Genomic DNA, 13,523 nt, shown 5'->3' on the forward strand with positions numbered 1-13,523 from the left:
TACCCTTAGGAAGTTTCACAAGATCCCATGTTTTGTTTTTGTGAAGTGATTCCATCTCCTCTTGCATAGCAAACATCCATTTTTCTGAGTCTTCACAGCTAACTGCCTCAGAATAATTAGATGGCTCTTAGTTTGCACATATATCTTCAGCCACATTTAAAACATAAGCAATTAAATCAGCCTCGGCATTTTTCTTTAGAGGTTTAATTTCTCTTCTAGTTCTATTTTTGGCGATAGAGTATTGTGGTGAAGAAGCAACTCTATTCTTAATTTTTGTACTGACTTGAGGAGTCGAATCTATATTAATCTAACCTGCTTTGATTTTCTTTATTGGAAGAGTCTTTAGGCAGCATAGCAGTTTCATAAAAAAACAATATCTCTGCTAACACAACTTTTCTATTTTCAGGATACCATAACTTATACATTTTTACACCAGCTTTATAATAAAGAAAAACATATTTAATAAATCTCGGTTCCAATTTTCTATTATCAACATGAGCATACGCAGGACACCCAAAAATCTTTAAATCAAATAATTTGCAGGATTACCAGGCCATACCTATTGCGAAGTCTTTTTCTCAATAGCAACGGATGGGGATCAGTTGATAAAAAAACATACAGTAGAGGCTGCTTTGGCTCAAAATGACTTTGGTAAGTTGGTATTTGACAACATACATCAAACCTTCTCCATGATCGTTCTGTTCATTCGTTCTGCAACGCCATTTTTCTGTCCCTTCTAACTTGCACAATCTATTAAACTCATTAAAACAGAACTCTAAGCCATTGTCTGTGCGGAGGTATTTTATTTGTTTTCCCGTCTGTTTTTCAATCATAATTTTCCAAGACTTAAATGAGAAAACATATCGCTTTTTTGCTTCAAGAAGAACGCCCAAACTTTTCTAGAAAAATCATCAATAAAGGTTAGCATATAATTAGCTCCACCTCTCGAAGGCACTCTGGATGGCCCCCACAGATCAGAATGAATACACTTCAACGTTTCCTTTGTGTTATGGATTCCTCTGATGAATCGAACTCTCTTTTGCTTCGCAAAAACACAGTGCTTATAGAAATTCAGTTTGCAAATTCCTTGCACATCAAGAAGTCCTCTTTTACTCAATTCTGTCATGCCATTCTCACTCATATGCCCTAGGCGCATATGTCAAAGTTTAGTAATATTATCATCTGACAGGGAAGAAGAAGCGACAGCTGCATCACCAATAACAGTAGAACCCTGCAAAACATATAACTTGGCAGTCTTTCTCTGCCCTTTCATCACAACAAGGGAACCTTTGGAAATCTTTAAAACCCCACTTTCAGCTGTATATCTTTACCCTTTTGAATCAAGAGTACTCAATGAAATTAATTTTTTTTTCAATTCTGGAACATGTCGTACGTTACTAAGTGTCTTGACAACTTCATCAAACATCTTAACTTTAATTGTTCCAACACCTGCGATTTTACACGAAGCATTATTTCCCATCAAAACAACACCTTCAAACACTGTTTTGTAAGTTGTAAACCAATCCCGATTGGGACTCATGTGGAAGGTGCAGCCTGAATTAAGTATCCACTCCTCGCTCATTTTAGAATTGTTGAGTGAGGCGACTAGAAGTTCATCATCGCTGTAATCTTCTACAACATCAGCTTCACCGAAATTTTCTGGTTGTTTTTCCTTTTGATTCGCAGCCTCTTTTTTAATATTGTTCTGTAGCTTATAGCCCTCAGATTTAATGTACCATTTCTTCTTGCAGAAGTTATAAGTTTTACCTTTGTTTGAAGACTTTGATCTACCTTTAGATTTACCGCGAAGATTTCATTTGTAATACCCCTACCCGTATTCATTGCCGGAATAGGGTACGAGGCATTACCGGAGTTTACTAATTAATTTTTTTTATATTCAATATAGCCCTTTTATAAATATCTAACCTTCCTGTAATATTAAATCGAGACCAATCCACATCAACCAAATCAATTTAACATATTTTCATGATAGATTCATGCATTTATATAAAATAACATCATCACATATCTATAACTGTGTTTGTTAACCATACTAATGGCTAACTTTACATTCATTTCACGTTAACATTTACTTTGTTAGCTTATACATGCCATTGATTTCCAAAATAAAGTTTCTTTATATACCGAAATCTCGAGGTTGATAAAGGTGATGTGTCTCGACCAAATCCGACCTCCGAGCTCTTAACACTACAAAACAGGGAAAAAGGAAACGGGGTAAGCACTTTTTGCTTAGTAAGCTCATGTAACAAGAATTATACTTACCTAATATTTTCAATACAATATAATAAACATTCATATATCCATTCAATGCATTATTACCCTAACATGCACAAACTCAACATTCAAGTTAGTACAATAATTTCCATGTATCAATAATATATATATATATATATACCATGATTGATGTACTCATCAATACCATGATTTTCATTCCTTATTATTTTTCATATTTATCCCGTTGAATTTATCGAATTTCAATGGATTTTCAGAGGTACACTTTTAGTGTACAATTCGGTCCGTCAATTCATATTCATGTGCGACATTTCCATTTCAGAGAGCACACTCATGAACCTCAACCTTGCGGCGGGATTACCGGTCGAGCTAAATCCCGCAATATAAACTCATAGAGTATTGTCGGGATTACCGGTCAAAGCTAAATCCTCGCAACGATAATTACTCTAATGAGCTTGGATCTCAATTACCATCCAAAGCTAAATTCAGACCTAATTCGGATTTCCGTCCGGCTAAATCCATTTTACGCATATTCTTCGGGAGGGCTATATCAGATAGGATCACCCGTCCGGCTAGATCCTTTTACCGTCAATTCCTTTTCGAAATCCATCGAATTTTCCTTTCATTCAAACGAGATTTCTTCCCATTTTATCCAATATATCAATGTTTCATAAATTTTCATACAATGAACATTCAAATCATATTCATATCAAAAACATACAATCTCAAGTAATTTAAGAATATAATTCAAGTTACACGAACTTACCTTGATACTTGTTTGTAAACAAGAAAAATCTATTAATCCCGAACTTTTTCCTTTCCTCGATCTAGCTTCAGATTTGAATCTTCTGGATCTAAATAAATAAATTTAATTATCAATTTAATACATTTCATGTTCATATGCAACATTCTCTATAATTCAACTATCATTTATAGTTCATTCACAGCTGTCTACTTGAGTCATAGTCACTAAATTATTTATAACTTGAGCTACGGAACTCCAAATTAAGATCCGTTAATTTTCCCTGAAACTAGACTCATATATATTTTTACCATAAAATTTTAATAATTTTTGGTTTAGCCAATCAGTACAGTTTATTCTTCAAAGTCACCCCTGTTCTGTTGTCTAATAGTTCTGACCCTTCTTCACTAAAAATAAATTATCTCTTTATACAGAATTCAAATGATGTTCTTGTTTGTTTCTATTAAAAATAGACTCATTCAGAATTCTATACATATAAATTTAAGTCCCTAATTATTTTTATTCAATTTTTTATAATTTTTCAAAGTCAGAATAGGGGAACCCGAATTCATTCTGACCTTGTCTCACAAAATTCATTATATCTCAAAATTTACAAATCCATTGCTTACAATATTTCTTCTATGAGAAACTAAACTCAATAAGCTTTAATTACATATTTTTTTCATCTTCTAATTCGATTCCTACAATTTTTGGTGATTTTTCAAAGTTAGTCTACTGCTGCTGTCCAAACTGTTTTAGTGCAAGCTGTTTATTACCATTTTTCCCCTAAGCTTTTAATAAATGATAATTTCGTCCCTACTCAATTAGCCTCTCAATTGAGCTGATTTTTCTCAATTAACATTTTATTCTATCACCTTAAACTAGTTTACAACCTTTAGGAATCAGAATTTCAGCAATAGACTTTAATTCTAAACATTTTCACAATTAGGTCCCAAAAATCAATTTCCATTGAAATTGCCTAATAAAATCATCTCATAAACAAATTAAAGCTTTAATTTCATTCTATTTCATCATAAACTTACAGAACTCAACCATGGTGACTTTAAATTTCATCCATGAAATCAAAAACTAATGAATTTAATAGTAGGATCTAGTTGTAAAAGTCTTAGAAACACAAAATTACAAGAAAAGGCAAGGATTAACTCACTTGGTGCAAAATTATGAAATACCAGCTTAGAGAACCCTCCTATGGCGTTTTTAGCTGCTGGAATTGAAGAGAAATGAAGAGAAATCTAGATATTTCCTATTTAGTCCTAGTTTTATTTAGTTAATTTTGCAATATTCCAATTTTGCCCTTAATTTATCAATTTTTCTGCTGATTGCATACCCTTGCCGGCCAGCCCAAATAACTTTTGGGTCTAATTGCCTTTTAAATCCTTTCTCATTAGACTAATAAGCTATTTAATCACTCTAGCAACTTTTACACCTATTACAATTCAGTCCTTTTCATTTAATTGACTACCCAAACATTAAAATTTCCTAACGAAATTTTAATACCACATTAATAGCATTTCATAAATATTTATAAAATTATTTTTGATTCGGTTTTACGAGATAGAGGTCCCGATACCTTATTTTACCCAATTTCTTCAATAATTTCTTTTTCTAACTAATCACTAAATCGATAAAATTTTCCTATCAATATTTTCATACGATTTTCCTATCATATAAATTTTCAAGCAAAAATATTAAAATAAATTTTTCTTTAAATCGGATCTATGGTTACGAAACCATTGTTCCGATAACCTTGAATTTAGGCCATTACATCATTCCTGTGTCCTTCCACGATCATCATCAGCATTTCGATCTTGTCTCCTACGAACAATGAGACCCTCTCCCTAAGAGTTGAGTTTAACCACAAGATGTTTCATCTTATCATACGAGGTCAAAGAATCATAAACCTCATCAACTGTGAGAGACTTACGGCTATATAAAATCGTGTCTCTAAAGGTTCAATAAGACAGGGGCAACGAACAAAGTAGAATCAACCCTAGATCTTCCTTATCATACTGAACCTCCATGGCCTCCAAGTTTGAGAAAATTTCTTTAAACACTGTTAAGTGTTTGTGTACAGACGCACCTTCCTCCAAACAATGAGCATAAAGATGCTGCTTCATATGCAACTTGCTTGTTAGAGTTTTCGACATACATATTTGTTTTAGCCTCTTCCATAATGCAGCGGCGGTCTTCTCTTTCATCGCATTCCGCAAAATTTAGTTGGACAAATGCAGATGTAATTGTGTTAACACATTTCGATCCTTACGCTTCTTCTCTTCATCTGTTAATGTCGAAGGTATCTTATCTATCTCTAGCAGGGCATCCTCCAGATCCATCTGCGCAAAAACTGCTTGTATCTTAATCTGCCACATTGCAAATTTGGTTTTACGATTCAACAGCGGAATTTCATACTTTAAAGACACCATTACAGTGATCGAGATGAACAATCCGAAAGCTCTGATATCAATTTGTGAAAATAAAATAAAATAAAATAAAGAACACACAAAATTTTATGTGAAAACCCTTTCGAGAAAAAACCACGGGCAGATGAGAAAAAAATTCACTATGTCGAATTTGAATTATTACAAGAGGAATAGATTATATCTATTTATAGGCTTGTGAAGCCACATTCTAGTAAGACTAAAACACCTTATTCTAATCAATATCAAATAGATAGAATTTAATAAGGTTTAAAAACATTATCCTAAAATAAAATAAAAGAAGTGTAATTCTATATGAATTCTTCTTTTAATTTATTTTACCACCGTATTTTATTTAAATAAGGATTTAGGTCGCTTAATTTTAACATAAATAAATAAAGTAAATAATTTTTATTATTTAAAAAGTCAAACGAACAAAATATATTCGTACAAATTAAATTATTTCTTAATCAAATCTATCCTTTTTTTCTATACAATACTTATCAAATTAGATATATCTTTTAATATGAAAAAGTAAGATTTATTATCGTTATTATTATCATTTTGGTATGTATTTCCAAATACCATTTGTAGTGTTGAAGCACTCTTATGGACAATCAAGAGCGGAATAAGGGATAAGTAGGGATCATGGACTCTTTAATTAGAAAATATAATTGTCCTTTTAAACTAATCAAATTTAAATTTTTTTCTCCTAAATCAAATAAAATTTTACATTTTTGACCCCTTTTAAAATTAATAATTCAACTTATCTTTAACACACATTTAGAAAAATTATCGAATTTTGGAAACTTTCTTTGGAAAATAAAATAAAATTCCCATCTTCTTTCCCAATTTTAGGATTATACATAAATCTAATGAAAGATCTTTGATGAGCATCCCAATTTAATCCAAAAGATCTTCTTCTAAGCTTTTGGTGATTTTGCACTCACATGCTTAACATCATTTTTCAAACTAGTTATTTAGATAAATTATTTGGGAGAAGAGTTATTCGATATTTTGTTTTTTAGGCTACAAATCAAATTTATATATTATATGTGTATCTATTTATATATAATAAAATAAACTAAAGAAAATGCAGATTTTCTTCCTAGAAAAGTAAGTGGAGTTGTTAATTGAGTATTAACTAAATTAGTATAAATATTGTTGTCAATACAGAAAGACGTAGATTTGAGTATGTTGAAGCGCATTATCCTCTTATTTACGAGTTGGAAATAGGTTATGAATAATTCTTAATATTGTATAAAAATAAATATGATTAGAACCTATAATTAAAATATTAAATAAAATTAAATAAAATAGAATTTACTTTTTGGTGATATTTTAGGATGAGCCCCAACTTTATTAAATGCATAAATTTTAAATAAAAACCTAACTCCTTATTTATGGCCAACTTAATTAAATATCAGCCTGTCTCATCTATATTCAACATAGCCTAGCCTTTTAACCCATATATATATATATATATATATTCTCTATCCAACTTGTCTTCACTTGCCATTATTTTATACAACTCTTCCCTTTTATTTTGTAAATAAAAATAAAAATTGTGCAAATATTGATTATATAATTATTGAAAGTGTTGAGCATTCTTCACTAAGCCGAGCTTTGTCAAGATACGCCTCGTTAAAGGACATTGCTACGTTAAGTCAAGCTCACAGATTTCATACGATAAATTTACTTTCATTTATTATTCACATATTTTTGTAATTATACCTCACCAAATTACATCGTGGACATAATAATAACAGGGATGGAATTAGATATTTTAGCTAAATTAAATTATAAATTTTGTGAATGTTAAAATATAATTTTATTAGTTTTAAATGTTAAAATACAAATTTACCATATCAAATTTAAAGGACTTAAAAGGAGAAATCTTCCATTATAGGAGGTTATTGCCTCTAACGTCACCCTTGAACTACAAAACTTTAGTGATAGCCCATCAATTGACAGAGGACATGTAATTTATGAAACACAAATAAAATAAATAACCAATTACACTTTTTAGAAATTATGTGCATTTTACTGTTATATTAATTTTTAAAACATTTTTTATCTTACCACCTCTGTGAATTACATAATTTTTTTAAAATTTATTTTATTTACAATAAAAGAAAATACCAAGTAAGACAAACTAAATTAGTAAAAATGAGCCAAATGGTAGAAACAAAGAACATGGACATTATATATAGAGATGGTTAAATCCATCACAAGAAAACAAAAAACTAAGTACAATATCACAAAGCACTACTTTGAATCAATTGCCAATGTTGACGCAATCAAAGCATTAAAATAATCTTTCATAAGATAAAAAAATGCAATTTTACATTAAAACTTGTAAATTTTTGTAAATTAATTTATTTAAATTCTTAAATTCGAGAAAATATAAAAATTTAATTATGTGATTCTGAAATTATGCTACGTCATTTAGTTTATTATTTTTAAGTGATGATATGAAATAATTTTAGAGTGTCAATACTATATCATCAATCTTTTATATTTTTTAAGTGAAATGAACAAAATAAATTAAATTGTTAAATTTAAGTACCAAAATAAAAAATATATATTAACCCACAAATAATTACAGAAAAATAAAAGAAAAATAATATGATGAGGGCAAGTTTGAAAATGAAATTCCTTTAAAAAAAAAAAAAGGAGGCAGGTTCCATGCACCCAACACATCCAGGCTTTAGCTTCGGACTTAGGTTCGGTGTGGACTTCTTTTTATTTAGATAAGAACGACATACCTCCCCTTCTCTGTTTTTACATTTTAGTTCTCTCCCGAAATCTCTCACTCAAAACCAAAAAACAAAAACAGAGCATCCACTCTTTTTTTCTTGAGTTTCCTTTGTAAATTAGTTCAAGCTGGCGATCGAAAATAAAGAAACCACTGTTCGTGAAATCAAGCCCAAGAACAGAAGGATAATGGTATTTTTTTTTTGAACATTCTCTATTAAGCTTTTACTCATTTTTCCCCCTCATTGTTATGTGTGATTAATTGGAATGGTATTGTTTGTTTAGGGAGCTGGTGGGCCTGATGAAGAAGATAACAGGTGGCCGCCATGGTTGAAACCTTTGCTGAAAGAACAGTTCTTTGTTCAGTGTAAACATCATGTTGATTTTCACAAGAGTGAATGCAATATGTTCTGCTTGGATTGCGTTAATGGCGCTCTCTGTTCTTTCTGCTTAGCTTATCACAAGGATCATCGTTATATCCAGGTTCAGTAATTTTCCCTTTAAATTGCTTTCATGGTTCAAGTTTTGCCAAATACTATTTACCCTTTTTTTTCATTTTGAGTTTGTACTTTTTACAAGCATCTTTATTAATTTTCTCAGCATCCAAACAGGCATTGACTAAATTTTCTCGGCACTTTCTCTGTTTTGTTAACAGATAAGGAGGTCTTCATACCATGATGTGATAAGAGTATCTGAGATACAAAAATACCTAGACATATCTGGAGTCCAAACTTATATAATCAACAGTGCTAAGATCGTTTTTCTTAATGAAAGGCCACAACCCAGGCCAGGAAAAGGTGTTACCAACACTTGTGAGGTCTGTGATCGCAGCCTTGTCGATTCCTTCCGTTTCTGCTCTCTTGGCTGCAAGGTATATATATATTTTCCCTCCTCTTTTTTCTAGGTGAGAAATTGTAGGATAAGGGAAATAAGTGTTGGTTGTGTATGCAGATTGTTGGAACATCAAAGAATTTCCACAAGAAGAAAAGGCAGCCAGGTATGAACATGGCAGCATTAGACTCTGAGGATTCATACAGTAGCAGTTGCCATGAGAAGATTAACAACAAAGTGCAGAGCTTTAGACCATCAACACCACCTCCAACTCGAACTGCCAAACGAAGAAAAGGGATTCCCCACAGAGCACCAATGGGAGGATTAATCATAGAATATTAAGCCAAAGAAATGCCATAAAAGATAGTGGCTTATATCCTTTTATATTTACCCTGTTAGTGTTAGTATTAGTGTTACGCCATACATACCTCTCTCTACTATTATGTATATTATATGATATATATATATATATAGGAGAAGCAAAATATAGAAGTGGAAATAGTAATAATGATAATGAGCCAGCTTTTCTAAGTGAGTGACTATAGACATAAGTTTTTGGCAAATGCTAAATTGTAAATAGGGTCTTTCTGGTTTTAGGGCAAGAAGACTAAGAGCAATGTGAAAGACAGGGAAAACATCATGTATTGTACTCCTTTTCCAAGGGAGTGTTTATATCTTTTGCCTATATATGAATTTTGAGTTCTAATCTAAAGAAGCCGTATTTTGTCTGCTTATTTATTGAAGATTTTTAATTTTGTTTTATCCATATCCCATTTTTTAAGTCAAACCCCATTGACTGAGCTCAAAATTATGTAAACCAACTTAAATTTACATAATTTTGTATCAAATTCTTGATATAGATAAATTGATTAAATTATAAAAGAGTTTGAAATCAATATATAAATGTCATGTGATTCATCGATACTGATTAAGATTGTACTTTTGTAAGCCTATAGACATCAGGGCAAGAGGGAACAGACTCTTCTAATCTTTTCAGGCAACTTACATGACGGTTATCCTAATACTACTACGACGTTTTGCCGTTGGAGTGAACCGGCACAATATCATTAAATTTATTTAAGGAAAAAAAAAAAAAGGCGCACGTGTCCAAGTCGCAATGGGATGTAGTTGGGGGTAACGGATGTCCTGATTCTCGGAATCAGCAAAGTGGGTCAGCTGCCTCTTGTCCCTAGTTATGTGTCAATGTGTCTTTCTTAAGGGATATGTGTCTGAAAGGCGATTTGGTTTAGTATTTCTTTTATAAAAAATTTTGAAATAAAATTAATGAAATGAAAATCGCATATTTTTCAAAAAAGAAAAGAAAATTGCATAATAACATTTTCAAATATTATTTATACATATCCAGTACATATTCATCTATAAATCAAAGTAACTTCAAAAGCATTTACTTTCATGTTTTAGACATTTGAACTTAGAGATGGTTATAGTGTAGTTTAAATATTAAATTAATATATTTTATGTTTATTTAAAGTTTACTTAGATATGAGTTTAAAATTTTATTTAAATTTATTAATTTTTATAAAAAATGAATTTAAATTCATTTTAAGTCACTTAATATTATATTTTAAATATTTTTAAAGTAATTATTTTATTTTAGTATTAATAATTATTTTATTAAATTTTTAATATAATTATCTTAACATTATTTTAATATTTACATTAAAATAATATTATATATTTAATATATATTTATTTTTAATCTATTATAAATTACATAATATATAAAAATAGCATAATATAAAATATTATAAATTTAAAATAGATTGAATCAGGCTCAATCTTAAATGTTTAAGTTCAAACCTATTTTTCAAGCCTAATTTTTTTACTCAAATTTTCTTAAATTCTAAATGGATAACTCAATTAATCAACAATTGTATTTGAACCCCAGGTATCAGTACTATTGTCTTGTCTTCAACAAGAAGACAACAGGTATATTCTAATATATAAACATAAAAAATATATTTTATTAGTGATTGTGGGTGGAGGCATTGTAGGATAATCACATCATTGACGAGAAGGAAAAAAAAAAAAAAAGCTTAAAAGCAAGTGGTGAATGGGGTTAATATCACTTGACCAACTTTTTTCTTTTGAGTTTTGATTCGATCCATGTTGGTTTTGATATGAAATCTCCATACCTCTTTTATTTTAAGGTAAATTACTCTTAAATTATTAAATAATTAATAAATTAATATATTAGTCATTCTATTTTAAGAAATTACAAAATAATTATTAAATTATTTAAAAGTTTTTAATTAAGTAATTAGATTTGTTAAAATCGTTGTTGTATGACTTTTTCTATTTATATTGCTTGTACCAATTGAAAGATTTCCTTCCCCTTCTCTTCCACAATGCAATTTTTTTCATGAAACATCTTTGAATGTCATGAATTTGTGAACTAAAATTCAAACAGCTTCTTTTTCGATCTTCAACATAGATAATCAAATTAACTTGAATCTATTAATATATGTTTTTCTACTTATTGATGGGTACCAATCCACTATGTCAATCGCCGAATCGTTACTTAAAACTTAAATAAAAACTTTTTTTAATAGTTCAATAATCATATTATAAATTTTTAAAATTATTAATAATTTATTTTCCTTTTATTTTATATTATTTATCCATATCTCAAAAAATAGATCAAAAGTGACTATAAAGTAACTTGACGAGCTTTTCTATTGAACACACGAAATGCATGATGTGTGATGCTATTAGTGCCCTTTTAATGCAATAATGAAATTGGGTGTTTCTATAAGTGATTATGGAGATGGACCCGCCATTGTTCAACTTTGTCTAAGCCATGATGTCATTTAGAGTTCAATAATATCTTTATCTAATTTGAGGCTTATTGGCTAGCAAAAATGTATCTATCATATTTATCATGCGCACACTATATATGATTTTCTTTTTAATTTTCCAAATTGTAGGTCCATTTAGCATCGTATTCCTTCACATTGATTCGTGCATTAAATTAAATTTCGCCGTGTATGAATTCACCAAAATATTACCTAATTAATTTTCTCATGTAATCGTATGCAATGAAGTCAATGATGATCAATGGCTTGATTTGCTTTGTAAAAGCCAGAAACCCTTATTTCAATTAAATATTTAATTACGACAGATAAAAAAGAAAATAAATTACAATACATATGTTGTGTATTTGTTATATATATGTAAAATTTTAAATTAATTTAATATTTTTATCATATCAATATAGAAATATTGTTTGTATTAATATATATATAAAACATAATATTAGGGTTGAATTATGGGAATAATAGTTTTATACTGACGTGAGTAAGTCGTATAGATTATCCATTACCAAAACCAAGTTGCTGAAGACAAAGACATGAATTAGGGTAAATATTAGATTGTAGCTAAGACAATTAAAATAATGTTATGCAAGTTGATTAAGTGGATAAGAACGGATCGACATGCCAGAAATGCCAAAGTTGTTTGTGATGCAATCCCTCATCATCTTTAACCCTGGCTAGGGTTGATATGGAACACAACCCTATAAAAATGGAACCCCTTTTGGAATTGTATATGATTTTCTGGAACACTGAACAGTCCTTTGTTCTTCATTATTTGGATTTTCAAGGCTTTTTAGCTTTTGTGTTGGCACTTTAGGACTTCAGTGCACAAGGGTTTCTGGAATTATCTAATCAATTACCTGAACCTGCAAGAGATTAGCTACTATTATTATAATACTATCATGATATTAAATTATAGTCCTGATTTTAATTAAAGGTACAAATACCAACAAGTTATTAATTAAAAAATATTGTATAAGATTAATAACTTCTTCATTATGCCGATTAGGTATTAGTTTGATTGGTATTGGTATTGTTATCAGTATAAAGAAACGTGAATTTGAATACGCTGAAATAACAAAAAAAGAACAAATATAATAAAAATTTATAATAAAATTAATGTTGAAATACTTCTTCTTCATTATGGTTAAGTGAGAAATTTAAGGGTGTTATAATTTATAATATATGTAAATGATATTAGCTATTATAATACTATCATGATGTTTTCACGTTGTTAATATTAATTTTGATGTTAAACACCTTGATTTAGGTAAGCCAACTTGTTTTTTTTGTGTCTGTGTCTGTGAAATTTGGGTGCATGTCCATTTCAAACCCTGATTATCTTATGATTATAAAATTGGCTTCTAAATAAAGCCTGTCGTTGAATGTGTGTGGCTAGGATTGGAAATCAATTTCTTCTTTATTTTAATTAATACAAAATTATTTCACTTTTGCATCATTCCATAAGGGCACAGAAGGGTGTAATTCATTGCTATATTTATTGAAATTTACTATACATTTGTTCAAAGTAATATGGAGATTCCTAAATCAATATGAATAGATTGAAAAAGATAAAATTGATTAAATTGGTGGTTAAATTATTAATGTATATTTTAAAATTTTCATAAATTTTAATTATAAATTTAATTGAAATCGGATGACAATTGT

At 29.6% G+C, this 13,523-nt stretch overlaps 1 protein-coding gene across 1 annotated transcript; it reads left to right on the top strand.

Annotated features, from left to right (window-relative positions):
• The first annotated feature begins 8,183 nt into the window (after positions 1-8,183).
• On the top strand, positions 8,184-9,736 carry LOC108461730 (protein RGF1 INDUCIBLE TRANSCRIPTION FACTOR 1-like). The gene is made up of 4 exons (XM_017761653.2): positions 8,184-8,382; positions 8,476-8,673; positions 8,846-9,061; positions 9,142-9,736. Exons 1-4 carry the CDS (start codon positions 8,380-8,382, stop codon positions 9,361-9,363), a joined length of 639 nt encoding a protein of 212 aa, XP_017617142.1. The 5' UTR covers positions 8,184-8,379; the 3' UTR covers positions 9,364-9,736.
• Positions 9,737-13,523: the final 3,787 nt, after the last annotated feature.

This window comes from Gossypium arboreum, chromosome 11, assembly GCF_025698485.1.
Source record: "Gossypium arboreum isolate Shixiya-1 chromosome 11, ASM2569848v2, whole genome shotgun sequence".
Taxonomy (NCBI): domain Eukaryota; kingdom Viridiplantae; phylum Streptophyta; class Magnoliopsida; order Malvales; family Malvaceae; genus Gossypium; species Gossypium arboreum.